The sequence below is a fragment of the Maniola hyperantus genome, chromosome 20 (genome assembly GCF_902806685.2).
Source record: "Maniola hyperantus chromosome 20, iAphHyp1.2, whole genome shotgun sequence".
Lineage (NCBI taxonomy): Eukaryota > Metazoa > Arthropoda > Insecta > Lepidoptera > Nymphalidae > Maniola > Maniola hyperantus.
Window position 1 is genome coordinate 7,978,139 of NC_048555.1, and position 27,285 is coordinate 8,005,423.

The 27,285-nt window shown below is 37.7% G+C and overlaps 3 protein-coding genes across 4 annotated transcripts; 1 reads left to right on the top strand and 2 right to left on the bottom strand.

Moving 5' to 3' along the window:
- Nucleotides 1-488: 488 nt before the first annotated feature.
- LOC117992066 (uncharacterized) lies at nucleotides 489-12,806 on the bottom strand. 2 transcript variants are annotated; one of them, XM_069505291.1, is made up of 9 exons: nucleotides 12,756-12,806; nucleotides 10,522-11,760; nucleotides 9,887-10,062; nucleotides 9,439-9,597; nucleotides 9,001-9,086; nucleotides 7,626-7,783; nucleotides 6,286-6,555; nucleotides 5,926-6,152; nucleotides 489-5,716 (listed from the first exon to the last, which is right to left on the bottom strand). In XM_069505291.1, exons 2-8 carry the CDS (start codon nucleotides 11,756-11,758, stop codon nucleotides 5,956-5,958), a joined length of 2,283 nt encoding a protein of 760 aa, XP_069361392.1. In that variant the 5' UTR covers nucleotides 11,759-11,760; nucleotides 12,756-12,806; the 3' UTR covers nucleotides 489-5,716; nucleotides 5,926-5,955. The 2 variants fall into 2 exon arrangements, with proteins under 2 accessions (XP_069361392.1, XP_034835609.1); XM_034979718.2 differs by lacking the exon at nucleotides 12,756-12,806 and adding an exon at nucleotides 11,961-11,984.
- On the top strand, nucleotides 12,413-21,133 carry Rab2 (RAS oncogene family member Rab2). Its single transcript, XM_034979721.2, has 6 exons — nucleotides 12,413-12,621; nucleotides 14,398-14,557; nucleotides 15,154-15,309; nucleotides 15,847-16,027; nucleotides 16,434-16,567; nucleotides 17,671-21,133. The coding sequence occupies exons 1-5, from the start codon at nucleotides 12,576-12,578 to the stop codon at nucleotides 16,530-16,532; spliced, it is 642 nt and encodes a 213-aa protein (XP_034835612.1). The 5' UTR covers nucleotides 12,413-12,575; the 3' UTR covers nucleotides 16,533-16,567; nucleotides 17,671-21,133.
- On the bottom strand, nucleotides 20,256-26,844 carry LOC117992070 (uncharacterized). Its single transcript, XM_034979723.2, has 5 exons — nucleotides 26,617-26,844; nucleotides 26,333-26,535; nucleotides 25,384-25,581; nucleotides 23,591-23,745; nucleotides 20,256-22,766 (listed from the first exon to the last, which is right to left on the bottom strand). Exons 1-5 carry the CDS (start codon nucleotides 26,633-26,635, stop codon nucleotides 22,526-22,528), a joined length of 816 nt encoding a protein of 271 aa, XP_034835614.1. The 5' UTR covers nucleotides 26,636-26,844; the 3' UTR covers nucleotides 20,256-22,525.
- Nucleotides 26,845-27,285: the final 441 nt, after the last annotated feature.

Below are 27,285 nucleotides of genomic sequence, written 5' to 3' on the forward strand. Positions count from 1 at the left end.
TAGCACGCAACAGGTTGAGATGGCAATCGGGGTATGAGGCGGGGGAACGCCCTGCACACCCGTACGTCACCCGCGCTCGCTCGCATCGGGTTAACTCGGGGGGGGGGGGGGGGGGGGGGGGGGCGTTCCCTCTGATTGTCATTTCGACCAGTCACGTACTATACATATATAGGTACTATACTAGGTAAGGTAGGTACCTACAAACCCACAAAAAGTAAAAATTGTCTGTGTGTGAGACACGAAGCGTTGCACAATTTAAAAAGTTTTTCTTTCTTTCTTTGATTTTTAAATTATTATCAAGTTTCATAGACACTTTTTAGAAAAACATTTTCTATACAAATTCTGCCATCAACAGCCTGTATATTCTATGACCTTCCATTATTTAAATGACACTGTACTTAGTTATCTTAAATATACAATGATGAGTAGGTAATGTTTTTATGGCAACTATTTATACCTAATAGGATGCAAGAAATAAAACTAAAATGCGTAATTTATACAATAATATAATAATTATAAGGAAAATATAATTTTTATACGATCAGTTACCTATTTACGATTCATTAACTCAGAAATGTAAAGCAGGTCCTGATGACTTAGCCATTAACCAATATAGGGTAAAAAATACGCATCAAAATGAGAACTCCTCTATCGTTACTTTTTAACGTTAACATAACGGTACTTGGGTAATGCTACAAATATATCGGTTATTCGGTGCCCGATTAGCGCGTCACGTCACGTCACTCATTTATGCGGGGGTAGCACGAAAGTTGTGATTAATTGATTTTATCTCATCGCAACAGTTGTGATTGGCGTAGGTAATTAATTTGTGGTATTTTTAGTGCGCGATTCGTGCGTGCTCAGTTGCGCGCGCCAATTTCAAATTTTTAATTATTTTATTTATGTACTACAAAAAGTGAGTGTTTTTTATTTATTTGTGCGCATGTGCAGGTCATGTTCATGCGCACAAAAAAAGCGAAAGAACACGATTAATAGTACATTGCGACAAGGCTCTTTTGGCGCGTGGCGAAAATCGGAACTAACGTTGCCGTCAAGTCTGCCCTTTCGTTTGAATCTTTGAATAGTCTAAGCCTTTGTTCTCCAAAAGTGCCCCCCTGTCAATGTCAACAATGTGCCAAAAGAGCCTTGTCGCACTGTAAAAGTGTCAGCCAAAGGTGGTTACAATCGTCGCAAAGCTTTCAAGCTTTGGTGATAGAATGCCAGTAGTGGCTACACAACGCTCAGCGTGTGTTTTTAATGCCTTATTTAACATTTGATGTTTGAGCAGTAGATACATGAAGTTAACTAAAAGGTTATACGATATTATGAGTGTACAAAATATTATTTTCTGTAGTTTTCTTGTGTTAATGAGTATATAGACGTATGTGCTAATTTAATTTTGACTAGCAAGCACCAATTGACTAACATACATAATATTATATTCTTACGAAATTATTTACATTTGTGTTGATGGCTAATAAAATTTAGCCAATTACAAAGCTTAGTTGACAGATGACTTCATACTAGATAGAGCATAGAACCATTTGTACATTTTTAATACAGTTTTGTATGTTAAAGTGTGTACAGACCAAAAGCATTTACATGTATGGTAATTATTTAAAATCTGATTTTGAGCATTACATTACGATGGTGCAAGTAATGATTGGAAGAACGCTAGTACAGTACGCAGCAAAAAGTAATATACATCGACCTTTAGGAGATAACAGATTTATAGAGCGTTGTCTCTGTCGTTGAGACCGACAAAACGTCATATAGGCACGAGTGACAGAGACAACGCTCTACAAAGCCGAAATGTCCTTCTAAAGGCTGATGTACATTACTTTCTGCCGCGTACTGTAACACACACTACCGCACTCTCTAGTTTACCTACAGCAATGTTCGAAGTTGTATGATTATTTACAAGTTTTATTCGTATATTTATTACAAACGAAGCGCAATGTAATGCTTGGCTTGACATACTCACCGATGTAACGCTCGAATACGAGTTGTCACCTTACAAACGAATGCTCCTGGTCAGTACTCACCTTTAAGTAGAGATGGGTTGGTCCGCGGAAACTTCGTATTTGAACTTCGCAGTCCAACTAACTAGGGCAAAAAGTCGATTTTAAAAAAACAATCATAGAATGTTCGTCAAATCTTTCTTCCTATTTAGATATTATGTGTAACATGCATGCATGTATGCAACATGAAAATCGAGTGCACAGTATTTTCATAAATACAACATCCCGACTAATATTATAAAGGCGAAGGTTTGTATGTGTGTGTTTGTTTTACTCCTTCACGCAAAAACTACTGGACGGATTTGGCTGAAATTTGGATTGAAGATAGATTATACCCTGGATTAACACATAGGCTACTTTTTATCCCGGAAAATCAAAGAGTTCCCGCGGGATTTTGAAAAACGTAAATCCACGCGGACGAAGTCGCGGGCATCATCGGGCGGGCTAGTGTTAGAATAATTCAGGCGCCATTTTCTCAAAACTGCCTTTTCTGACTACTGGCCATCTCTATTACTACGGCAGCAGTGCAGGGTGGTCAACGAAGTAAGGAATGCGGGCGATTTTTTTTAAATTTATTATTACTAACGGATAGGAGTACCATCATTAAAACTGGTTCGCTTTTGTAAGACCACTATAGTACGCGACAGGTCGAGATAGCAATCACGGCATAAGGCGGGGGACGCCCCGCACACCCGCACGTCACCCGCGCTCGTTCGCAGCGGGTTAGTGCGCGTGTAGGGGGGGCGTTCCCTCCCCGATTGCCATCTCAACCTGTCGCGGACTATACAAAGTCATGTATAGTGCTCTAGTAGATAATTATCTACATATCATTATTGTAACATTTGTGTTTTCTTGCCAGTTCTTTTCAATAGAATCTGCTTTCCAAACATACATAATATGTACATACATTTCAGACATAGCATATTAATCTAGTAAATAATATCCAAAAAGATACAAATAACACTACGAGTCACTTTATGAAATAAATTAGATTTTTCCCGACAAAAATAAATACATATAATTTATTAGACAGTCTACGCACAGGACTTTGATGATATTGTTTTTGTATGGCACCGCACAAATTGTCCTACACGAAATAAAAGTTATTTCATTTCATTAGATCGCTGGATCGCGGCGGCCGGTTATATCGAATCTAAATATAGAAAAGGTGACTGACTGACTGACTGACTGATCTATCAACGCACAGTTCAAACTACAGGGCGGATCGGGCTAAAATTTGGCATGCAGATAGCTATTATGACGTAGGCATCCGCTAAGAAAGGATTTTTGAAAATTCTACTCTTAAGGGGGCGAAATAGGAGTTTGAAATTTGTGTAGTCCACGTGGACGAAGTCGCGAGCATAAGCTAGTCGTCAATAAACGTTCGGGTCTGCGAGTACCAACCCATCTCTAGTATTAAGAAACTTATCGCATTAAATTTCTATAATACACGGTAATTTGAATTCAATAGTTCAACTTTTAAATCTATCTTAATTTTTGCATTGTTCCGAATTAAATTGAAGTAGGAACAAACTAGCGGAAATTCGGCATGCGGAATTTCACTAGCTGAATGCAATGGAAATTCCGTTTGGGTTCTGCTTTGGTAAAGGAGAGATAAATGCAATCATGGACGTCGTCTCGTCCGCCCAAATATGGCACTTTTCTAACCAGGGACGGCCGGTACAAAACTTTTGATGTCAAAACTACCACAAAACATTTGGTTGCTACATTAAAAAGGTAAAACACTAATAGTAGCAGTATGCCAAAATTATTTAACATTATATTTTTATCGTCAATTAACGGTAAATGCGCGCCGAGCGAAGATAGTAAGATACTAAATGTATTTTTACTTGTCAGGTGTTATGGTTAATGGATGAATAGGTATCGTTACTATTTAACGTTAACATAACGGTACTTTGGTAGCGTTAAGAAAATACCGGTAATTCGATCTTGTTTCTAACATTTCAATACGACACATTGAAGTAGAGTACTGCGTGAGTTTTGCCGCTCGCAGGATTCCGCTAGATTTTTCCTTGCTAAAGTCTGCGGCCCAGCTGGAGAGTGCGTCCTGCGGCGCGGCCAGCGGGCGGAATGCCATACTCTCTGATGTCTTCCTTCCAATTTCTTGTAATTATTTAGAGATTTTTTCTACACGCTGGTCACTCCGCAATACGCATCCAACTCCCACCTCGGCCGCAGACTTAATCTAAAAATACGCAAACCATGAACTACCTACGGACAGATGAAACGTCAAATAACTTTATGGAATAGTTAAACGGCGTACATTGGCCAGTTAAGTTTAAACTGAGTTTATCTTGCATTGCGTTGTTCAAAAACGCAATGCCTCGAGTTATCGGACCAAAAGCGCTATTGAATAGATAAACCGTTGTCAAAAGTACCTCAGAAACCGGGCATAAGACTTCAATCGTCCCAGACCAAGTTCGATGAGATAATAAAATATATTTATGTACAAAAAATTAACAGCTGTTTAATGATATGAAAATTAGTTCCCAATGCTTTCTAAAAACTAATCAACCGTAACATAATGCGTAAAAATGACTTCTCACACGCCATTTTAACTTTATGTGCCAAATTTCATATCTAAAGTATGATTTTAGTCCTTATTTTAAAGGTGAACCGTACTTCTGACATGACCGTTGATCTATAGTTAAAATGGCGCGTGAAAAGTCATTTTGTACGGACTATATCTGGCTTTCACCTTCAAGGATAGTAATCAGTACATTTTTTATTAGTTCAGTTCATAATTCAATAAAAAGAAATGTAAATACAGATTATAGTTATAAAAAATCCTACTTTTAAGATGGCTTGTACACCACGGAATACATTTGTAGGATACATAAATAAGGTATCCACAATAATATAGGATACATATACATTAGTAACAATATATATTCGAGTTCATATTGACAGTTTTGTCGATTGTATGACAAATAAATACTGTTTTGCTATCGATAATATAATAATAATTAATCTTACTAGGTACTTTGGTAGGTATAAATAAAATTTAAAAATTTCTTCGAGACAGTTCTTTACTTTTTTAATACATAGTTCCAAAAAGTAGTAAACCCTGTTTCTACATGAAAGACATAATTTATGTATCCTACAAACTATATAGTACAATGCATACATTTTGTGTGAAAGTCGTCTTAATTTACCTTACCGCCTTAAGGATGATTTATGCCAACACGTGGCGCATGAGCCGTGCCACGTACGAGGCGCGGACCAGGCTGGATTCAAAACATCACGAACATTTTCTATGAAGCAGTTCATGCTTCACCGTGTGGCGTCTGTCCAACACGGCGCGTGTTGGTATAAATCATCCCTTATAACTACGTAATTTTTTACGTCATATTTTTACAGAATTGTATACAAATTAAATTGTATCCATGTTAAGACAATTACATAAATTCGGTGGTTCTAACGGTACGTTAAATTTTTAACTGGTCTTTTTTGATTAATTAAACGGCGATCGAGCACAGCGCGACCAACGTACTCAGTAGTTTTACGGCGACAACGCATCAGCTATAGACCATTCTTACACGACCACTGCCTGGCGACATTTTTGCTGCTCTATAGTTGAATTGTGGTCCGTCAGAACAGACACTGAGGAATAATCCTAATGTAGGTAATTATGTTTTGTCCATCATTGTCTTGCTAATCACTTTACGGCTCACCTGTAAGTAAAAGATTTTCAAAATAAACAAAACAGAAATCGAATCCTTTTTAAAGTTAAATTGAATATATCATTTAATTTTATTAAATGATATATTCATCATTTGATTTTATTAAATGATAAATTTCATGCCCATGGATTTAGGTTCTTGAATTTTCAAGTTTTCTCTTGGGAACGCTGATTTTTTGCCGCCGCTCGGTAGGTACTCACCATGTACACCCGTAGCACTAGCAGTCGCCCTCAAGCAGGCCCCGTCTCGGGCGCCAGTACGGGCAACTGTGGCGCGTGCATCAGGCGCCGGTGCGCCTCGGAGCCTGTGAGGGCGGCGACGGTGACGCCTGCCTGGTAGGAGGCCGGAATGCGGATGTGACGGGTCCTCGTTCCATGTTCGGACCAGCCGTTGGCGCGAAATTCGCGTATCACGTTCACCACTTGACCTGAAACAAGTTTATTTTCATTTTTGAAAAAACTAAGCACAAATACACAATTTTATATTTTCACAAATATATGGACGACGGTTCAGACCCATCCGGCAAGATTTATGTCCCAATTTATTAAACTTTTACTTACCAAGAACATTGAAAGTGTGAAATCGTTCATCAGGCACAACCATGAGCGGCGTTAGGTCAGTGAACCTGCTGAGGATGTCCCTCGACCGCACCAGCAGCACGGACGGCGACGTCAGGCGCGGCCACAGGGCCGACTCTTGTACACACTCAACAGGGTTGGTCAAGTAGACACCCTGAGATGATACCCCAAAGACCATCTGATGATGCCACGCGTCGGGGATGTCGCCTTCACAACCTACTTGCAGGTTGAGGGTTAGGATTGGTACTGCACCTAAACAGAATTCAGACATTCAATAGAGGGAACTACAGGCACTTCGAAATAGAGGGTCTACCGAAATTCGTAAAATCTACGTCCGCTGTTAGTCTTAAGTTTCCTGCCAATTTAAATTATCGATTTAACTAAAAAAGTACGTCATTGTATTTGTTTGTTGTTGTAATTGTATCAAACGTTTATGACTTCATATCTCTCTATTTCATACAAGCTCCCACTAAGCAAGCGTTTTGACGTTTGGTAAAAAGTCCTGTAGCAGAGTGAGGGAACGCGGTTTGATCCTAAATCGACGATATTACAATTGTTATAGTCGAACTTTTAATTAAACAACATTTTTTGACTTTACCAGTGCTACCAGATTTTTATGAAAAATAAATAGTGCCGAGGGCAAAAAGAATCACCAACTGAGTTGGTAGGTACAACAGAGTAGCTACGTGTAACTTTGGAAATGTGTCTAACATTGAGTCGATGCGCGATGGTTCAATGGAATTAATGACATAAAAATTATAAAAAACCTCAATCACCTGCTGTAAATTGTTTAATAACATCTAAGGCCACGTAATTACTCAAGTAAATATATATTTAAGTAAATCATATCCTAAAACCCTTTTATAAAGCACTATTATACCAATGTTACCTACTTCTAAGTACTTATTTTATTTTAGTAATTATTTACTAGTTTCGATTACTGTATCTGCTCATAGACGCGGAGCTAGGTAGCGGAGCGGAGCAGGGAAGTAATGGGTAGCGGAGTTGCGGACTGTTTTTTCTTACGCGGAGCAAGGTTGCGAGCACGCGACGAGTAATTTGAGCTACTGACGGCGGGCAGTTGGTTTAGTTCTTCGCTTTCCACGCTCCACTTTCCCGTTCCACCTAACTGCTGTTACTCATCTGCGCGGTCCCGCTCCGCGTTAAAATGCATGATTTTTTTAAACTAGTCCGCAAATCCTTGTCCACTGAAGTGGAGCGGGAGTTTTATGCACCTCTAGTGGATAGGCAGCCTTAGCACCCTTCGGGTATAAAACCTTAAAAAAGAATACGATGCAGAGAGAGATAGAATAAATTCTTACCCAGTGATATCCAATCAGCGAGCCAGTGAGACAGAGAGACGGCCCTTTCTGGGTGCGTATGGAAGAACCTTGCAGTGACGAGGCCCTCTGAGGCCCTCTGTATCCCCGCCACCAAGTCAGCAGCCGTGCATCCCGCCACCGCCCTCGACAACAGGTACCTGGACATATTCAAATTAACGGGAATGTCATAAACACGCATGCATCAATTAAAATATATCAATCTCACCATATAGACTTAACCCTCGTACAGAGTGACTAGGCTCTCTTGGCACTTGAATGACATTGACAGGGGGGCGCTGTTGGAGAACAAAGCCTTAGAATATTCAAACAAGAACAAAACGGACACTTGACGGCAACGTTAGTTCCGATTTTCGCCACGCGCCAAGATAGCCTTGTCGCACTGTAGCTTTAGTTTTATATTTACGTAATTAATGTCACCACTATAATATTATCTATCAATAGCACCTATTTTGAATAAATGATTTAAATTTTAAATTTTTGAATGATTTTAGACTTATTTCGTGGTTTATTATTATTATCTAAATAGCGAATACATACGATTATTACGATGATTTGGACTATCGATTCTTCAACCCAGTGCATGAGCCGTTGTCACGACGGACTGTGGTACTGCGAGACGTGAAGTTCGAGCTGTTGCGGGCAGTATCGAACTACTCACTTTAAATTGTATGTAGTCGCTATTTTCAATATAATATTATGTCAATTTCAATTAAAATTATAAACAAATTACATTTTCTAAAGATTACAAATGTCACCAAATTAGAAATGATTGCTCCCAGAATCTGTCTAGTGAAAGGTGTGAGTGGCGAAATGGCGAAAGAATAAAAAATGATTTCGAAAATTATTAATAACTAGCTGATGCCCGCGACTTCGTCCGCGTTGATTTAGGTTTTTAAAAATCCCATGGGAACACTTCGATTTTCCGGGATAAAAAGTAGCCTATGTCACTCAAGGTCTTTAACTATACCCATGCAAAATATCACGCCAATCCATTGCGACGTGATTGAAGGACAAACAAACAAACTTTCGCATTTATAATATAGTTAGTGATAAGAAATTGAAATATAAAATAATACAAAATTACATTAATGCTTATACGTAATACGTAGCGTTGTTTCCATGACGATCCGCACTGCAAGGCAAGCATTCCTCGCTGGTCCATTGTTCTACGGAACTGCTTAGAGGACGGAATGCCGCCGTTACGGCATGGCTACTCTTTACGGAAACATTTAACGCTAACATGATCAAGTTTAACGTCAAGTCCGCTGCAAACTTGACAGTAAACTTGATTGTATTGACCAGCGTAAGAGCAGAGACCTGCCCAGCAGAGAGATTAGATCAAAGATGCCTTTACCTCGGCAAAGATGCGTTGTTCGCTCTCAGTCTTGTTCCAACGGCGGAATTAATTCTTTCTATGTCCACGGGTACCCCCAATGCAATCTATAAACATAATATTAAAAGGATAAAGATTTATCTCTCCTTAACTATGACCTAAAATAATAAATATCATCGTCGTCGTCATCATCATCAACTCATCGCCGGCTCACTACTGAGCACGGGTCTCCTCTCAGAATGAGAAGGGTTTGATCATATAGTCCGTGGCCCCGCAAGCTGAAGTGCCGATCTGGGTAACTTGTCGCTCGCAAGCCTCGCATTCCGACCAAACCATGCATCGCGGCGGCTCCACACAAGCTACAATAGCTTCGCTTGATGCATCAGGCTGTTTGGACTCCTGGTCCTGCATGCTCTCGACTTGCTCCGACCATGAAGAGCACTCTTAAAATGAACTTACAAATGTGTTAACGACAGCCGTGGCCCCGCAAGCTGACGTGCCGATCTGGGTAACTTGTCGCTCGCAAGCCTCGCGTTCCGACCAAACCATGCATCGCGGCGGCTCCACACAAGCTACAGTAGCTTCGCTCGATGCATCAGCCTGTTTGGACTCCTGCTCCTAATAAAAATTGATCCATACTTAATATTATAAATGCAAAAGTGTGTCTGTCTGTCTGTGTGTCTGCTAGCTTTTTACACCTCATCTGTTTCACTGATTTTGAAAAATTTTGGCTTGCATCACATCAAAAATCAAAAGTTTTTTAAGACTCCTTCCCTCCTCCTCTAACGAGAAAAAGCAAAGAACGTAAAGAAGAAGAACTAACATAAAATAAAAAAAAATGATATTCATTATTGCCATTGGTCACTAGAATCCATGTTGTTAAGTAAGCCAGAAATATATAGTTTACCATAGATGCTGCACCATGACATTCGATAGAATGATCAGGTACAATTTTCTCAACCATCAGTTTCTTGGCCATAGTAACATGGTACAAGGCAGACGACAGATTAACTGAGTCAAACGCCGGCCGCTCCCCTTGATTAATTTGGTAGGCCAAAGGTTGCTCTGCATGTTCCTCTTCGTCTAAAATTTCACACTTTATATTATTAAATTGTATTTAATAAAATTTCAAACAATGGTACTGATTCTGATCACAACTAAATTTTAGAATATTCCCATCTTTTTCTTTCCAATGTAATAAGAAAAAGATAGACACAACTTAAATTAGAACTGTCAAACCTCGTGACTTTAGGTGTCAGTCATGAGCCTATTGTTTTTTGTAGAGTACACTAAAATTAAGTCTTTAAAATTCATTTTTCATACTTCTTAAGCAGTATTAAGTAAAAAGAAGAAGATTAAGATACTCTAAATTTAGTTCAGAGAAAACCATCAGAATCAACGCCAATGGTTGACTGACAAATAACAACACACATTTGAATCAGCATTTTAGCATTTATTAATCAAAATTTTAAGAACTGTAGAAAAACTGTAGAAAATGCTAGCTGCATAAATCACAAACTAGCCATTATTAAAAATACTCACAATTTAATATTTCTCTTGGTGATACTAAATCTCCACTAGATGCATGCACCGAAACAATATTGTTGCTCGGGCAAATTGACATAGTTCTGCGAACAAGAATGTTTTCACCCCTAACATTTACATGTGTTATATATGGCCCATATGTCTGGACTCCTCTTGCATTGTCAGGCTCTTGTACCAGATCTGCACCTCTGCTAGTAGAAGGCTCATTGTTATAATTTGGTTCAACATTTGCTTGAGAAGTAGATGCGCCAGCTATTGGTTGTGGCTGCACAACACAAGGCAAGTACTCTGGAGATGTCCCTCGAATGATAACTGGATCATCCTCCTCATGCATGTTCTCAACATCCAGATCAGCATCAGGAGTGGACTCATCGCCTGTGTCAACTTCACATGACGGCCCAGGGTCAAAGTCCATTTCCAGAAAATCCATATCAGGGCTAGATATTCTCGAGCCATGTTCCCTAGCATTCTGACCGGCCGGTTGAGCAACTGGATAGTTTGGAAGCAATGGGAGGTGCCTATCCAAAGGCAAGCCCATGTCCAAGCTAAAGAAAGAGCTTGGCAAGTCAGCCAAATGCTCTCCACCTCTATATGTGTAAATACAACCATCTTCTGAACCTAATGAATAATCATCATTCCCTGTATCACTAGAACTGTCATTAGCTTCAAGATTAGGTTTATTCAACTTTAAGCTTGATGGCCTCTTCCTACTCTCCCTAAAACCACTGTTATCTGGTAAAACTTCACCAATTCTGCTGGTGGAAGCCCCGCTTGTCGAAGGGGCATTCAAACTGTAAGAGTTACTAACAGATTCCAAGCATACCTTGTGTTTTTGACATGTTTGCTTATCCTGACCGGAGCTTAGGCCATTATCACGGGCATTTGTCTCAGATTTGGAGGCACTAATAAGATCAAACTGATTAACACTAAACTTGTTCACACTCTTTGACGTTTGTGGGGTATTACTACTTTCTTGTCTTAAATTGTTTTCCATAAGTCTATTAGATGGTTGCCCAGTCTCATTATTGGACAAAGAATTCAAACTCCTAGCTCGCGGACCGTTCAGAGGCCTCGAACGTAAATCAGATTCATGTGACATTGATGTAAACACATTTCCATCACAGTCACCCTGTCCAGGTTGTTTCGACGTGCCCTTACAGTTTCTAGGTATCTCATTTTCACGATCATGTTTGCCGCGATTTCGCGATAAAGTTGACTCATCGGGAGAATCCATCACTACAAATATATTATTATTGTATCAACATGGTATCAACAGTGTTCGGCGTTGTCCAGTTTAAGGTTAATCACAAATTATTATTCTCTAAATTAAAAATACATACAAGATCTTTACATTAAACGTAATAGATTATACTCATTAGTTAAATTATTAACTAAATAAAGGGAAGTGAAACATTTATTAAAATTTAATAACAAACCAATTTCGTTAGACAAAAGTTTGACAACAGCAGTGACACTTACTTTTTTTCATAGAATTTTTTAAGGCTAGTACCCAGAGCTGTAAAGCATGTTTAAAAAAATACCATTCTACGAACGAAGTCGGGGGGTCGCGTAGATTTAATATACTAATAGCTCCGTGGGTTCACTTTTAAAATAAGGACTAAAATCGTACTATTGAGGAGTTAAATACGCGTTATATATCTTTTATCCTCATTTATCCTCTGATATATAATCTAGGCATTTAACCATAGAGATAATGTATTTAATCATTAATCTAGAATGAATGAAAAGAATAAAAAAAAGATTCCGACGAATTGAGAACCTCCTCCTTTTTTTGAAGTCGGTTAAAAATGAACGATTAACGATTTAATTAATGAACTATCAATTTTCGAAATTTGACAGATTTGACTTTGACAGTGCAATTCACAGCATTCACAGTGACACATTGAAATTGAATTTCCTACCAGCTGTAAGATATCATACTATTAATAATTAAAAATTGCGTCTTATTAGAACAAGGAAAGTGTTTTAGAAGTTTAGTGATCAGGTTTTATTATTCCATTTCATTATAAATTTGAACAACAGTCTCTAAAATGGCTTACGCCTACTTGTTTAAGTACATCATCATCGGCGACACAGGTATTGATTTTATTTCATTAGATTGTTTTGCATGTAGAATTTACAGTTGGATTTCTTAATAAGGAGTTATAAATAATGGAAACACGTTAGGAAACGATCATAGTGCTATATATTCAAGTATTCGTTAGGCATACACAGGTGATTGCCGTTTCAAAGGTAGCAAAACGATGAAGTTCTCCTTCCTCCTACGCTGCGCCGTACACAAGTGTGTTGAGGCGCATATTATATTCAGTTATCAGTGTCTGTTTTATTGTAATGTAAACTATAGTTTATAAATTCGTGTTGATTTAAAAACTTTCACATTGATTTAACAATGGTTTTGGTTGCACAACTGATATCAATATAAGTCATCAATCATCATATTACTTGTTGCTATGTCAAGGTCTTTCTTTGTTTTTTTATTTACAAACTGTACCTTTTACAATTCCAATATAAATAACTTTTTTTTGTATTCTTGCTGGAAACTTTGTTCTCAATGTCTTACTTATAGATATAAACTAATATTTATTTTTAATAATCAAATAGAATGATATCATAAAGTAATGTGGTTGGAAATGATATGATAAACTCCTTTGTTTAGAGTTTGATTCACATTATTTTTATACTGGGAGTTCCTCTGGTGTTGCAAATGTTTATGGGTGGTGGTAATCTCGTAATATCAGGTGACCTGCCTGCTTGTTTGCTCACTATTTGTATAAAAAAGTTGTATTAATGTAGAGACAATGAGAGATTGCGTTTTTGATATTTCAATAGCAAATAATGTGTGCGAGAGGGCACACAATATTATTTTGTATGTAACTGACAGAATTTATAAACGCAATCTTTTGTTGGCCCTATAATAAGTAATCACTTATATTAAACAAAAGCAAACAGACACATAATATCATCATACTTGTCAAACCCACGGGTCTAAAAACTTGAGATTTTGATCATTTGTTGTAACTTTAATATTACAAGGAAAACAGAAAATGAAAGTATTCTATGATAGCATCTCAAACATGCATAATACAATTATTACTGCTCTTAATAATATGTTTATCTGTATTATTAATTTTATTTGATTAACTACTCAATTAAGTAATTAAAATGTTTTGAGGAACCTACTTATACCTATTTTATAAGAAAAAATATGCATGAAATTGAAATTTCATACTGTATGTCTTTACTGAAGAGTGATTTATGAGGTTGTAATACTAATAGGATTGGTGTACAGTTAAGTAAGACTAGAAACAAGTACAGTTATAAAGTAACAGCATGTCTTTAATAAGAGTTATTAGCAATAATTACATTCTTATTAAAAATACAAACTTAGAAAGAAAGAAATAGTACATAATTATTAATAATGTATTAGTGTATATTATTGATTCTCTTATTTCCTCTGATATCAAGGAACCGGTACTCCAGGCTATAGCCAGATTTATCATCTTAATAGGTCTTGAGGATAAATTACGAATGAATGTGGCAGTGATGCTAGGGCCCATTGGACCCAGTTATGCTAAAATGTAACAACCTAAAATTGCCAAAAAAAGAATTAATGAATTTTCAAGTACTAGAAAATCCTAAATCAATACTTAATCAACTTAAATGTATCAAAGCGCTGAAGTAAAGAGCATAAACTGGCTTAGAAGACTGGTCGAAAGGTATACTGAACAAACCAAGGCTCAGCCCAATAGACATCACCATCATCTCTTCTTACCATCAAATAGATCGATAAATCGCCTACTGCACAGGTACAAGGCCAGCAGTCCTAACATGTGGGATTATATCCACTTCCAGGTGTGGGCAAGTCTTGCTTGCTGCTCCAGTTCACAGACAAAAGATTTCAGCCAGTCCATGACCTCACCATTGGTGTTGAGTTTGGTGCCCGAATGATCACCATAGATGGCAAGCAAATTAAACTTCAGATATGGGATACTGCGGGTCAAGAGGCATTTAGGTAACTGCATTTTACACTATGTACATGTGCCACAAAAATATAGAAATATAGGGAATACTTTGTATTATAATTTATTACAGGATGTAAGGTTTTACACAATGTAAGTACATGCTAATGAAAACTTCTTGAACGTGAATAGGTTGCACTGCCTATAACGAAATCACACATACGATTTATATCAAAAGAGATGGGTTGGGGTCGATGCTGATGGGTCCGCAACTTGTCTGAGTGGATTCTATGATTTTCTGAGATAAAAAGTACCCTATCGCTCACTATTGGCTACAATGCATTGTTGCAACACGAATACCACAAATTTAGCCAACTACAACAATTGCGATTGTAATAGTGATTGATGCAGGTTTTACTGAATCAACCTATGGTAAAGATTATGGTTTTATGATTCACATGACAAGTTTGTTAAAAAATTCGCGCGATCTCGCAGGTTTTGATGACGACGTCACGCGTTTCTGAGTTAGTTCAAGGCCCAAAAACCTTTGTTTAGGATTGAGATATGTATAAATAGCTACTTCAATTATTTAATTAATTAGTCGCTGAAGTTTATGCAATGGCTTTGAGTTTTTTGTGTGTTTGTGCAGGTCAATCACCCGATCATACTACAGGGGCGCAGCGGGTGCGCTGCTCGTGTACGACATTACTAGACGAGAGACGTTTAACCATTTGACAACATGGCTAGAAGACGCCCGCCAGCATTCCAATTCAAATATGGTTATCATGCTTATTGGTAATAAGAGGTGAGATGCTTACATCATGTTTTTTTTATTCAATGACACTTTAATTCTGAACTGATCTGACATGGTCGTAAGTGGCTAATGTATAATGTGGAACATGAAAGAACCATAGGAAATGGGGTGGAGGTGAGTGGAATTTTCAAAGTAAGATAACTATACCAAGTAGGATATCATATAAAAGGGCTTTACATGTACATTCTAAAATAGATTTTTATTTATTTTTATGCATGATAGTTTTTGATTTATCATACAAATTGTCGAAAAAAACACCTGAGTACGGAACCCTCGGTGCGTGAGTCTGATTCGCACTTTACCGGTTTTTTTAAACGTTTTGTTTTTGAAGCTATTTAATATCAGTTACACAATGTTGACACTCACTGCATCCCTGCGGTAATGTTCTCAAAGATGTGTAAAGTCTGCCAATTTGCACTTGGCTTGCATTTCCAGTTGACTAAACTCTTTTCATTTTGAGAGAAGACCCATGCTCAGTAGTGAACTGACAATGGGTTGAGATGATGAGGACTATGTCCCTTACTCCAGTGATTTGGAATCGCGGCGCGAAGTGAAAAAAGAGGAAGGCGAGGCGTTCGCACGGGAACACGGGCTGGTCTTCATGGAAACGTCAGCAAAGACCGCCGCCAACGTCGAGGAGGCCTTCATCAACACTGCCAAAGAGATCTACGAGAAGATACAGGAGGGAGTCTTTGACATCAACAATGAGGTGATGTGTGAAGCAGTTTTATTTTTATTTGTATTCATTTTATTATAAGTATAGATTATAGGCACACACTTGACCAAAATCACACCTGATGGAATGTGATGATATGGCCTAGGATGGGACGCGTTTACCTAGAAGATGCCTATTCACTCTTGTTTTAAAGATACCCAGATTGTAATTGGTACCTTAGCTCGTGTGTATGACGAATGATGACACAAAATGCTTAAAAATAAAACTTTGAGCTACGATTAACTCGATGTGAGAAATTCACGAATATAAAAACACGAAAATGAAGCACACATTTATAGCTGGCTATTTCGAATCGTATTTTCATGAACCACAAGAACGAATCGAATACAAGTGCAAAACGCCCTTACACTGTGGTAATTTGATGCTATGTGTGGGACAGGCGAACGGCATCAAGATCGGTCCGCAGCACTCGACAGGAGGCGCGGGCGGTGCGGGGGGCGCAGGCGCGGGCGGCGCGCCGCCGGGCGGCTGCTGTTAGGTGCTGCGCTGCACACGCTGAGGCCGCCCTATACGGTGATACACGACCATACTCAGTATAAAGAGATACAATATTGTGACGCATTTAATTTGGTAAATGAGCACGACGACTCTTTGAAATAAGAATTGCATTCCAAAATCGCAGTGTGTTCTACTAAGTCGGTTAGAAAAATGAACGACTAAACTGACGCGATGCCGCTTGCTTCCAAAATCCAAATCCTGCTAACATTCTTACTATTTACATTGGGCTTTGAAATCGGTATGTTACTAATAGTAGGGGAGCCCAAGAGGCCAAATAGGAATTTACTCGAGCGCCGCGCCGTGGGAACCTATTGGATTGTAAAGATTAGGCGCTAAAAAGAAAAAAGGCTATACAACCCCATTCACTAGTGGGGAGAGCGCGTACAGGTTTTCAAAAATGTATAAAAATATATATATATAGTCACAAAGAAATACTCTAGCGCTTTAGATATTACTAGTAGGTATATAATGCGCCCCATGTGTTTTTTTATCGCAAAAATATATTATCTGCCGGTTTGCATGGTGGAGGTGGTCGTAAGAAGGTGTAGAAAGGGGCGCTCCGTCTTAGGCTGCATTATCACCAGGTCTAATTGCAGCCAAGCGCGAGGCTATAAATACAAAAAAGACCCAAAAATATTTATCGAGCGCGTCAGATATTGAGAAGGGATGTTTTGTGAATCCTCAAGTAACTTCTATTCAAAAAACTGACGATTGGGACGCAACCAAAAGACATGGCCGATTTTTGAACTTTTGTGACTCTCCCATTTCCTTGTCACGCTCAAATTGTCAAATCAATGAAATGCACACTTTTCTGCATCTAATTAACTTACCTTGTTTTAATCTGACGCGCTCGAGTAAATCCCAAAATCCCCTCTTGGGCTCCCCTACTATAACTTGCAAGCGGGACAGGAGTGTAGAAGGCGGGAAGAGAGGCGCGAGGGGTGCAACAGTTCGACGTGATTTTTACATGGATATAGTTAAAGACCTAGAGAGCGAGATAAGCAACTTTTATTCTGGAAAATCAAAGAGCGCTCACGGGATTTTAAACAACCTAAATCTACACGGACGAGGTCGCGGGCATCAGCTAGTTATTAATATTTCATAATTGTCGATTTCAGAAGAGGTGCAGCTGTGTGCAACAAACTTTGGTACGAAACTTACTGCACGACGGATTAACTACCTAGTTTTATTTTTATGCTACAATTGTTGCATCTCAACTCGCTATAATAGTGAAAATGCGAAACGAATCTTATGTAATTTCAATTTAAGGTATCCTGAAAAATACCTGCCAGTTAAAAGATAACTTAGTCATTTTATACTACAAGACCTCTATTTTTACTTGAATAATATTATATTTAATTATTTAATCTTACAAAACGATATGTTTATATAAATCCAGATCCGATGGTGCTATGGTTTCATGATCACAATCACCTTAGATCGATTCCGGAAAACCTGCATCAATCATTGCAATGAATAGTTTGACGATTATGAAGTAACCCAACCAACATAAATAGACTGCTAAACTAACTGACTTGATGAAATGATTACAGCTTACTGGAATAATGTAAACGTACCCTAGTAATATTCATAACTAAGACATTTAATAAAAGGAGTTCAGTAGCCAGCAGGAAATATTATACATCGACCTTTAGAAAGAGATTTCGGCTTCGTAGAGCGTTATCTCTGTCACGCATACCTATGTGACGTTTTGTTAGTCTCTACGACAAAAACAACGTTGAATGAAACCGCAATCTCTTTCTAAAGGTCGATGTACAACATTTCCTGCCAGCTACTGTACACAGATTATTCAAAGTTTAGACGTTTCTTTAATCTTCTAGAAAATATTGTTTCTTAGCTATATATAGATATTTTATATATTAAGACATTGGTAAAACCTTGTTTGAATTTTTTTTGTTCACTATGTATGTAGTGGCAGTAATTTCTCGTATAGCTATACTTACTATCATAAATATCTAAAGTAAAGTCTAAGTAAATTCATTATGCGTAACCAAACACTGGCGTCGATTCTGATGTCTTTCTCTAGAGTTAAACTCTCTCTAAGTCTAAACTATATTTAGACTATCTGCATCTTTTTCTTTTTTATATTGCTATAAAAGGGCGGAAAATGAATTTTATATAAATTAATAGGTAGGTACTTCAAATTTTTGTGGGACTTAAACACCCTATGCTCAAGACTGGCACCTAAAGTCACGAGGTTTGACAGTTTTTAAAATTAAAGCAAGTTTGTCTGTCCATTTCTTATTACATTGGTCAGAAAAAGATGCATATAATCTAAAATTTAGTTGCCATCAGAATCGGTACTAATGAGTAAATGTAAGAATGGACCAGGCGTGGAATCATATAGTTGTATTTTATGTATATTATTCATCATTCATGAAATTGTAATGTTTGTGTAAATTTTCTTTTAGACTTGCCTCTGTAGTTAGACATTTATTGCTTGACGTCAAGCACATAGTTTTGTTTTGCTTGATCAAGCAAACGGCACTTTTCTCATATCTCGAAAATAGCGACGCTGTCAAGCAAAAATATAACATCGCATCAATCACCGTCAAGCACGTAAATGCTTGACTCTGGCATCAAGCAAACATTGTAAACTGTCAAAGTGCTTGGCTCAAGCAAAAATCTACGTGCTTGAAGTCAAGCCGCGCATCGCATTGTGTGTTATAGTGGCAACAGAAATACATCATCTGTGAAAATTTCAACTGTCTATCACGGTTCATGAGATACATACAGCCTAGTGACAAACGGACAGACAGACAGACGGACAGCGGAGTCTTAGTAATAGGGTCCCGTTTTACCCTTTTGGTACGGAACCCTAAAAATGGACTTATTTTATCCGATGACGTCATGGTTCATAGAACATAATATTATTATAGTACGCGACAGGACGAGATGGCAATCGGGGAGGTACCGCCCCGCACGACCGCACAGCCCCCGCGCTAACCCGATGCGGGCGAGCGAGGGTAACATGCGAGTGTGTGCGGCGTCCTCCTGCCTCACCCCGATAGACATCTCGACCTATCGCGTAGGTACTATACCTACTCCCTAAAATGTCGATGTGAAAATCACAAATGTTGAATATAATTTTAATAAATTCAATAATAAAATAATTTTTATCATTTGCATTTTGCACCCACTGTGTGATATAGATCTATAACAATTTGACCGAGCATTTATTCATTGATTGCTGGCCAAACAAAAGCATGTAATTTTTTTTTGCTAAACATACTTCATTTTAACTTGAGCCAAATACAAAATATGCAATGGTGACTAATAATTTCAAGTATGTTAAGTTCTAATTACTAATATAACTGGTTAAGGGGGTTTGTCAAGATTTGCAGCTGCTCCCAAGGCTTAGTTTATATTGTCAAATTGCTGGGCTAAGGACCTTTCGCTGACCATGGTTTTTATTTTTAAAGTATAAGGACGATTATTGACATCATATTGAAAATTATTGTACAGATAATATAAAACAGCATCACTTGGTCCAATGCGAAAACTTGGCCTAGCAATCAGGTGAGAACTTGGCTTAGTATTAAAATGCTGTGAATTTTTAAGTGATATGATTAATGCGTAATGCCTTTGCCCAGAAAGAAATCACTTATTTCTGTTTACTCTCTTGACATGTCTGTTGTTTTAATTAGTCTGTCCCCGGTTCGATTCCCGGCAGGGGTTTGGAATTTTATTATTTCTGGTCTGGTCTGGTGGGAGGCTTCGGCCGAGGCTAGTTACCACCCTACCGCTAAAAGCGTGTCGCAAAGCGATTTAGCGTTCCGGTTCGATGCCGTGTAGAAACCAAAGGGGTGTGGGTTTAATAAAAATTGCCATACCCCTTGCAGGTTAGCCCGCTTCCATCTGCATAATCACTTACCACCAGGTGAGATTGCAGTCTAGGGCCAACTTGTATCTGAATAAAAATAAAATAAAAACCTAACCAATAATGTGTTTTAACACATGTTTACATTTTGTTAATTAAAGATGTTTATTTAATTTTTATATTTTATTGTAATAAAAAATTATATTATGTTATACATTTTTTGGAGCTTATACTAGATTATCCGCCGGAGAATTTCTTAGTTAATAATATAGAAATAAAATAAAAACATACTTATTTATATTATTGACTGTCTTAACGGCATACACATTACTGTGTTGTGAGCGTGTGGCGATAGAACTTGTACATTTTATATCAGACGTGCCCATTAGTCTGACGGTGCTTAGGCACAATAACTCTAGCCCATCGTAGCGCGAAATTGTCTTGCAATTAAACACACCACTTCAGTAATGTGCTTGCACCTTTATATGGAGAGGTGGTGGCCTAGTGATTACATTAGCACAAGAAATAGCTTTGAGGAAAAGCTTCGCAAGATTTTAATATACCGAAAGACGAAATTGTGATCTGTAAGGACTGCTTGCAAGATAATATTGAAGACATGATAACTGAACTAGGTTACTTTAAGTCTAGCACATTGTAATGATGTAGTAATATTTTGTAAGATTACAATATGCGAACACGTTTGTAAGGCATAATTCATGAAATAAATGTTGAAAAAGTTATTGGTTTTCTTTCTTTTTATTATTTTCATAATCCCCCTCTCCCCTGTTTTTTACTGGCAATTATAGAAGTGGTACATATATATAACACCTAGTACTTATAAGCTTTATATTCTGACAACACAGCTAACGTCACTTCGTAATATGGCTGATCTACACCAGCGCACGCGCACGAACCGTGCACACGACGCGCATCGTAAGGGATGATTATGTACACGTGGCGGGCGCCAGCCGTGCCACGTACGAGGCACGGATTCAAAACATCACGAATATTTTATATGAAGTCGTTTATGCTTCACCGTGTGGCGTCCGTGTCTATGAGACGTATTATATCATGCGGATGAAGTCGCGGGAAAAAGCTAATACCTATAGTTTAAAATAAATCCTTCCAATGATACTCCCTCTGTTTGAGAGCACTTATATCTTTAAAGTTCTTTACAAGTTTTATTCAAGTTTAACTATTACATAACAAAATTTTAGTGCCATATCATAGACAAGGACGTCACACAGTGAAGCATAAACTGCTTCATATAAAATGACTATCATAATATAATTTATACTTATTTTAATAAACATTTAAATACATTTATCTACACTAATACTTAAGAGGTGAAAACTTTGAATGTAGGGGGCAATCTCTGGAAGCTTTCCTAACTACGTATATTATTGTTAAGTTTTTGAACATTGAGGTGGCTTCCCCTAGTTTTTTCATTTTATATTCGTCATTTGTAGCCACAACTTTCTGGACCTTCTCCCCCATAAGCGAAAGTTTCTCCTGAAGGTCGATGGTCGCATATGTATTTTTGCGATTTGCTCCTGATTGCTCAGAGCTTTCTTTCAGGATTCTATTTCCTCGCCGGCACTCTTAGTCTGCTGAACAGCTGGGAGCGGGTGCATCCTGCGGCGAAGCCAGCGGGTGTGATGCCATACTCTCCGATCCGGTCTCGATTGGAACGCGTCCGAAGAGTTTGTTCTACACGCTGGCCGCCCTGCAGGACGCCCCGCTCCCACCTGAGCCGCAGACTAAAGTCATTCTCCTTTTTCATCAAACTGGTGTGCGCTTTAGCTGATTGGCTGTCAATATATTTTTGTTTATCTTATCTCTTTGAAGGTTCAAAATTGCAGCATCTCTATTGTCTATTTCGGCCTTTACGCCATCGTATTTCCTCTAAAATTCATCTATATGCTATATTTTTAGCAATATTAAAAGAAAAAGTTTCAGATATTTTAAATTTAGTCAGAGACAGATATTAGAATCGACGTCGATGGTACTGATTTAGTTGTGCTTAGAAGAGCACAACTAAATCAGTACCATGAATATGGAGATGTTAATTCTTAAAACTACCTATGCGAAGTCATGCAAGCTAGCTAGTCCTCTTCGTCATCTTGAAAACTTCACTCTATTTGAAATCTTTCACGTGTGATTTCATTTAAAATCGTAAAAACTGAGTTGACAATTTCCGGTGTTTTCATTTTCACCATATTACTGGAGTTTTTCACCACCGCTGTTGGTAACGCTACTTCATACAATTGCAACAAAGTCACTTCTAGCGTGTACATATAACATATTTGGTTCAGGATCATTTGGTAAGCGACGAAAGGTCTTCTGCTTTGATCGTGGTTGCTTTCTTTGACCCTAAAAATTAAAAAAATTCCTTAGAATGGCTTCAAATATTTTTTTAAACACTAAGGGCTGATTTTTCATTCGCCAAATTTACTTTAACTGGAAGAATAGGTTTGACGTATTGACAGATTGCCTATACAAAACTGTCAAAACCTCAAATTTATGGAAAAATCATGGTCTCTAAAACTACCAAATCACCGTAGGTACCAAGTAAAAAGTATTTATGTATATATAGGTCCATGGAAGTAAACCATAGTCTTAATAAAAAGTAAACTGACAGCTTACGTCAGTACTCTCCACCCCACGCCCCGCCCCGCCCGCTGTCGAGCTGCGCGAATTTTATGTCCGATTTGAATCCAAGGCACATCCGACTTCCGAGGTATTTTCACTGATGACGGAAGTGCAGTGCGTAATCCATACTAATATTATAAATGCGAAAGTGTGTCTGTCTGTCTGTCTGCTAGCTTTCACGGCTTAACCGTTCAACCGATTTTGTCGAAATTTGGTACAGAGCTTGCAACCCGGGGAAGGACATAGGCTACTTTTTATCCCGGAAAATTTAAGAGTTCCCACAGGATTTTTAAAACCCTAAATCCACGCGTACGAAGTCGCGGGCATCAGCTAGTAATAAATATTCATAAAAATTATTGATATTCGTAGAGCGTTGTCTCTGTCGTCGAGACAGACCAAACGTCACATAGATATGAGTGACAGAGACAACGCTCTACGAAGCCGAAATCTCTTTTTAAAGGTTGATGTACAATATTTCCTGCCCTCTACTGTGAAACATGTTTAAAAAGCCTGTTATTTTTATAAAATGGTAACAATTAAATTACCTGTTCCATATTTCGCGTATATCACCAATTTCAAAACTTATGGTGATATTATCCTTAAAGTTAACTTGAGGAGTCCGGTATGTGAGCACAAACTGGTTGGTACTCCGTGAGTTATCGTTTTCTATAAAGTTAAACATGAAGTCCAGTAGGTGTCCCTGAAAGTGATTGGTATACTTACATAGTTCAATCCACGAAGACGCGCCCCACTATGTTTCGTGCGGGGAAACTACGGGGTGCGGGGAGTAATTTTTACCCAATTTATCTTCGTCTCTGTGTGTGTGTGTGTGCTCACGTTATTGTCGGTGCATTATGATAGAACTTATCCTAACAGTACATAGCACACATGTACGGTAAACTATTGAGAAAAAGAGTGGGGCGCGTTACATGGATTGAACTCTCTGTATGTTTGAAAGCATTATGTATAAAATATAAAAAATTTTTTATAGGACAATTTCGCAAGGTTTCTGTCGATTAAAAAAAAATTACGCAAATCGGTTCAGAAATCTCGGAGATTTCTGTGTACATAGGTAGAAAAACACAACTACTCCTTTTTTGAAAGTCGGTTAAAATGTAGCCTATGTTACTCCTTGGTTAATCCTCTACTTGTCTGTGAAAGAAATTGGTTCAGCCGTTACGAAGATTAGCCCGTTTAAACTGACACACAGACAGACAAAAATTTAAAAAAAGTTTGATTCAGTTATGGTACAGTTCAATTAACCGTACGAGCTTAATATGAGGTAGTAATTACGAAATTACAGACAGACACTTCATTATTTATTAGTATAGAAGTATAGATAACAGAAAATGCTAGAATTCAAAAGTTTGGCTTTTCAACTGTCATTGTTTCATTTAACTTTGCAATAAGAATCTCCTGAGCGCCATGCTGCTGTGCTTTAACTAAAAAGCCTAACTAAAAGAATGCAATGTAGAAAAAGGATTTTTAGTTAGTTTTAAGTTTGATTCTATGTAGCATTCTTTTTCAGAAAAATTTGGGTAATTTCAAACAGTTTTTGAAAATTCCTACATTTTTAGGGTTCCATAACTCAAAAGAATAAAAGAAACCCTTATAGGATCAGTTTGTTGTCTGTCTATCTGTCAGCAAAACCCAGAGTACTTCCCGTCGACCTAGAATTTCGTTTGTTAACAAAAGTGATTCTTACAGTTTTACTTCTTGTGTAGTACGGAACCCTCAGTATCCGAGTCTGACAAAAACTTGAAAAACCGGCCAAGTGCGAGTCAGGCTCGCGCAATGAGGGTTCCGTACTACAGTCGTATTTTTTCGACATTTTGCAGGATAATTCAAAATCTATGATACATCAAAATAAATAAAAATCTGTTTTAGAATGCAAAGGTGAAGACCTTTCATATGATACCCCACTTGATATATAGTTATCTTACTTCGAAAATTTAAAATACTAATTAGTTCATGACCACAATTTAATTTTTTTTGTGTGATGTTACCACAAATTCACGGTTTTCAGATTTTACCCCAAATGTCAGCTATAAGATCTACCTACCTGCCAAATTTCATGATTCTAGGTCAACGGGAAGTACCCTGTAGGTTTCTTGACTGACAGACAGACAACAAAGTGATCCTATAAGGGTTCCGTTTTTCCTTTTGAGGTACGGAATCCTAAAAATATTTTTTGCAGTTAACAGCTTTAAAGTTAAAGACTAGCATGGAAAGTATGCATCTAGCATATCTCTGTGAGAAACTACTTGTTTGCATTTTTAATTTTTGTTTGGCTGAAGATAAATAGATTGTAGTGATATCACAATTTCGTATAATTCACCTGGGTGAAGTTGATTGGCAATATGATACAATCAAATAGGGCTTGCACAGTATTTTTCACAGCCATATTTACAATCCTCCTGCCACCACGCTCCAGCATGTAGGGTAAATGAGTAGTTGCATTGTCTATAGTTATACCATTGCCCCACGAAAGAAAGATTGCTACATAGACCTCTGTGACCTTATTTTTGACAGTTATCTGAAATAAATAAATATATAATCATTTATTTACAAGACCGGTGGTACAAAAAAGAAAAGGAAGTGACATGAAAATGGCATGTTACTTAAATGAGGAACTCATTTAAATTAATTTGCCTCACGGATAGCTGGCAATCTAAAGGATACTTCATTCTGCGGAAACACATAATCTCTTCATCATCATGATCAATCCACTGCCGGCTCACTACTGAGCACAGAATGATAAGGGTTTGGCCATAATCCACCACACTGTGCAGTGCAGTTTGGCAGACTTCACACAAGAGTTGCATGCCCAGGATCCAACCGCCAACCTCCCAAAACAGAAACCAAGTCTTAACCACTAGGCTAGCACCGCTTTATTTCATTTATTATGATGTGAAAATATGAATAAGATTTCTAGCATCATGAAAGTTAATGTTCTTCTGGGATGCCAGTTAAGCTTAGTTAGGATAGGGGATACTTTAACTACGTCCAGATCATTATAATCTGTTGTAATGCCACTGCACACTGAGCGCTCTCATTGAGAATCTCTTAGCAGTTTGCACTAGTCATGACTTATGAATGATGTAAAAGAATAAGAAGAATGATACACCAAGCACATGCTGCTGAAGGTTAAGGCTGCTGATAGATACGAATTTAAGTTACGAAAACCTTGCCACCAACCTAGGTAGGTAACCTATTTGAAAAGTGTAGAATGTGTTGTAAACTTAATACTTAACTTAATATGTAGGTAAACAAAAATATTTACCTACCTTAAGAGCACTAGGATCTTCGTTTGAATACTTTAACAAGGGTAAATTTTCGATTGATACCATCAGATCTGAGCTATCAACCACTCGACTAACTAGTGCTTGACGAATTTTCGTGGAGTATTGTTTTAATTTAATTATATTGTATTGTAAGTCGAACATGGGCGATACTACATTAACTCGCCAGTACCCCTCGTTGTATATTACTGAAATTAAATTGATTTTTATTGAAAGAGAGGACGTTAAAAAGCTGTTTACAAATTATAAATAAAAAAATATATACTTACCAGCCAACGGATCGTTCATTTTGGTAACAAGCAATTATATTAAAAGAGTATCCACAGTTGAAGTACTTTAAATACAATAATGCATAACAATTTGAATTATAATAAGAAAAATCAACAGCAAAGTTACTCCTTAATCACATTTCAGCACAAACATGAAACAAATTTGGAAATCACAATAACTTGATAATTGCTATAAAATTCCTTGGATGAACATGGGAAATTCAGATTAATAAAAAAACTTAAAATTCAAAGTCCGTTAACATAGGTACCACCGGTACCACAGAATACATTTACTCCCGGTACCTACCACACGGTGCCTACCACAGATCCTCTCGTTAGAGATAAACCATTACCTACAATTTCTTTGAATATAGTTTATATACTCTTTGGTAAGAGAGCATTAGAGGCCCCGCAGACGGTCAAGCATGTTTGTCAAATTTTACGTATTTGTCAAACAAACTACGTGTTTGGCAAATTTGATTGACGGTCTATTTGTCAAACATGCTTGACGGTGTACGGCTATGTTTGTCAAACAAACGTTCCATTTTAGCTCCATATTGATTTCAGTAAATTTTCATCGTGAATATATTTCACTGTTTTAACCATTCTCGACCTGGATTCTTGTTTGACAAGCACATAGTTTATTTGACAAACACGTGAAAATCGACT

Coding starts and splice junctions, on each gene's coding strand:
- Rab2 (XM_034979721.2), top strand. CDS start 12,576: ATGGCTTACGCCTACTTGTTTAAGTACATCATCATCGGCGACACAG. Junction 12,622..14,397: donor CATCATCATCGGCGACACAG/GTATTGATTTTA, acceptor ATCCACTTCCAG/GTGTGGGCAAGTCTTGCTTG. Junction 16,028..16,433: donor TCTTTGACATCAACAATGAG/GTGATGTGTGAA, acceptor TGTGTGGGACAG/GCGAACGGCATCAAGATCGG.
- LOC117992066 (XM_069505291.1), bottom strand. CDS start 11,758: ATGGATTCTCCCGATGAGTCAACTTTATCGCGAAATCGCGGCAAACAT. Junction 9,087..9,438: donor CGGCTGTCGTTAACACATTT/GTAAGTTCATTT, acceptor TTATGTTTATAG/ATTGCATTGGGGGTACCCGT. Junction 6,153..6,285: donor TCACACTTTCAATGTTCTTG/GTAAGTAAAAGT, acceptor AACTTGTTTCAG/GTCAAGTGGTGAACGTGATA.
- LOC117992070 (XM_034979723.2), bottom strand. Junction 23,746..25,383: donor TGCCAATCAACTTCACCCAG/GTGAATTATACG, acceptor AATCACTTTCAG/GGACACCTACTGGACTTCAT. Junction 22,767..23,590: donor ATACGCGAAATATGGAACAG/GTAATTTAATTG, acceptor TTTAATTTTTAG/GGTCAAAGAAAGCAACCACG.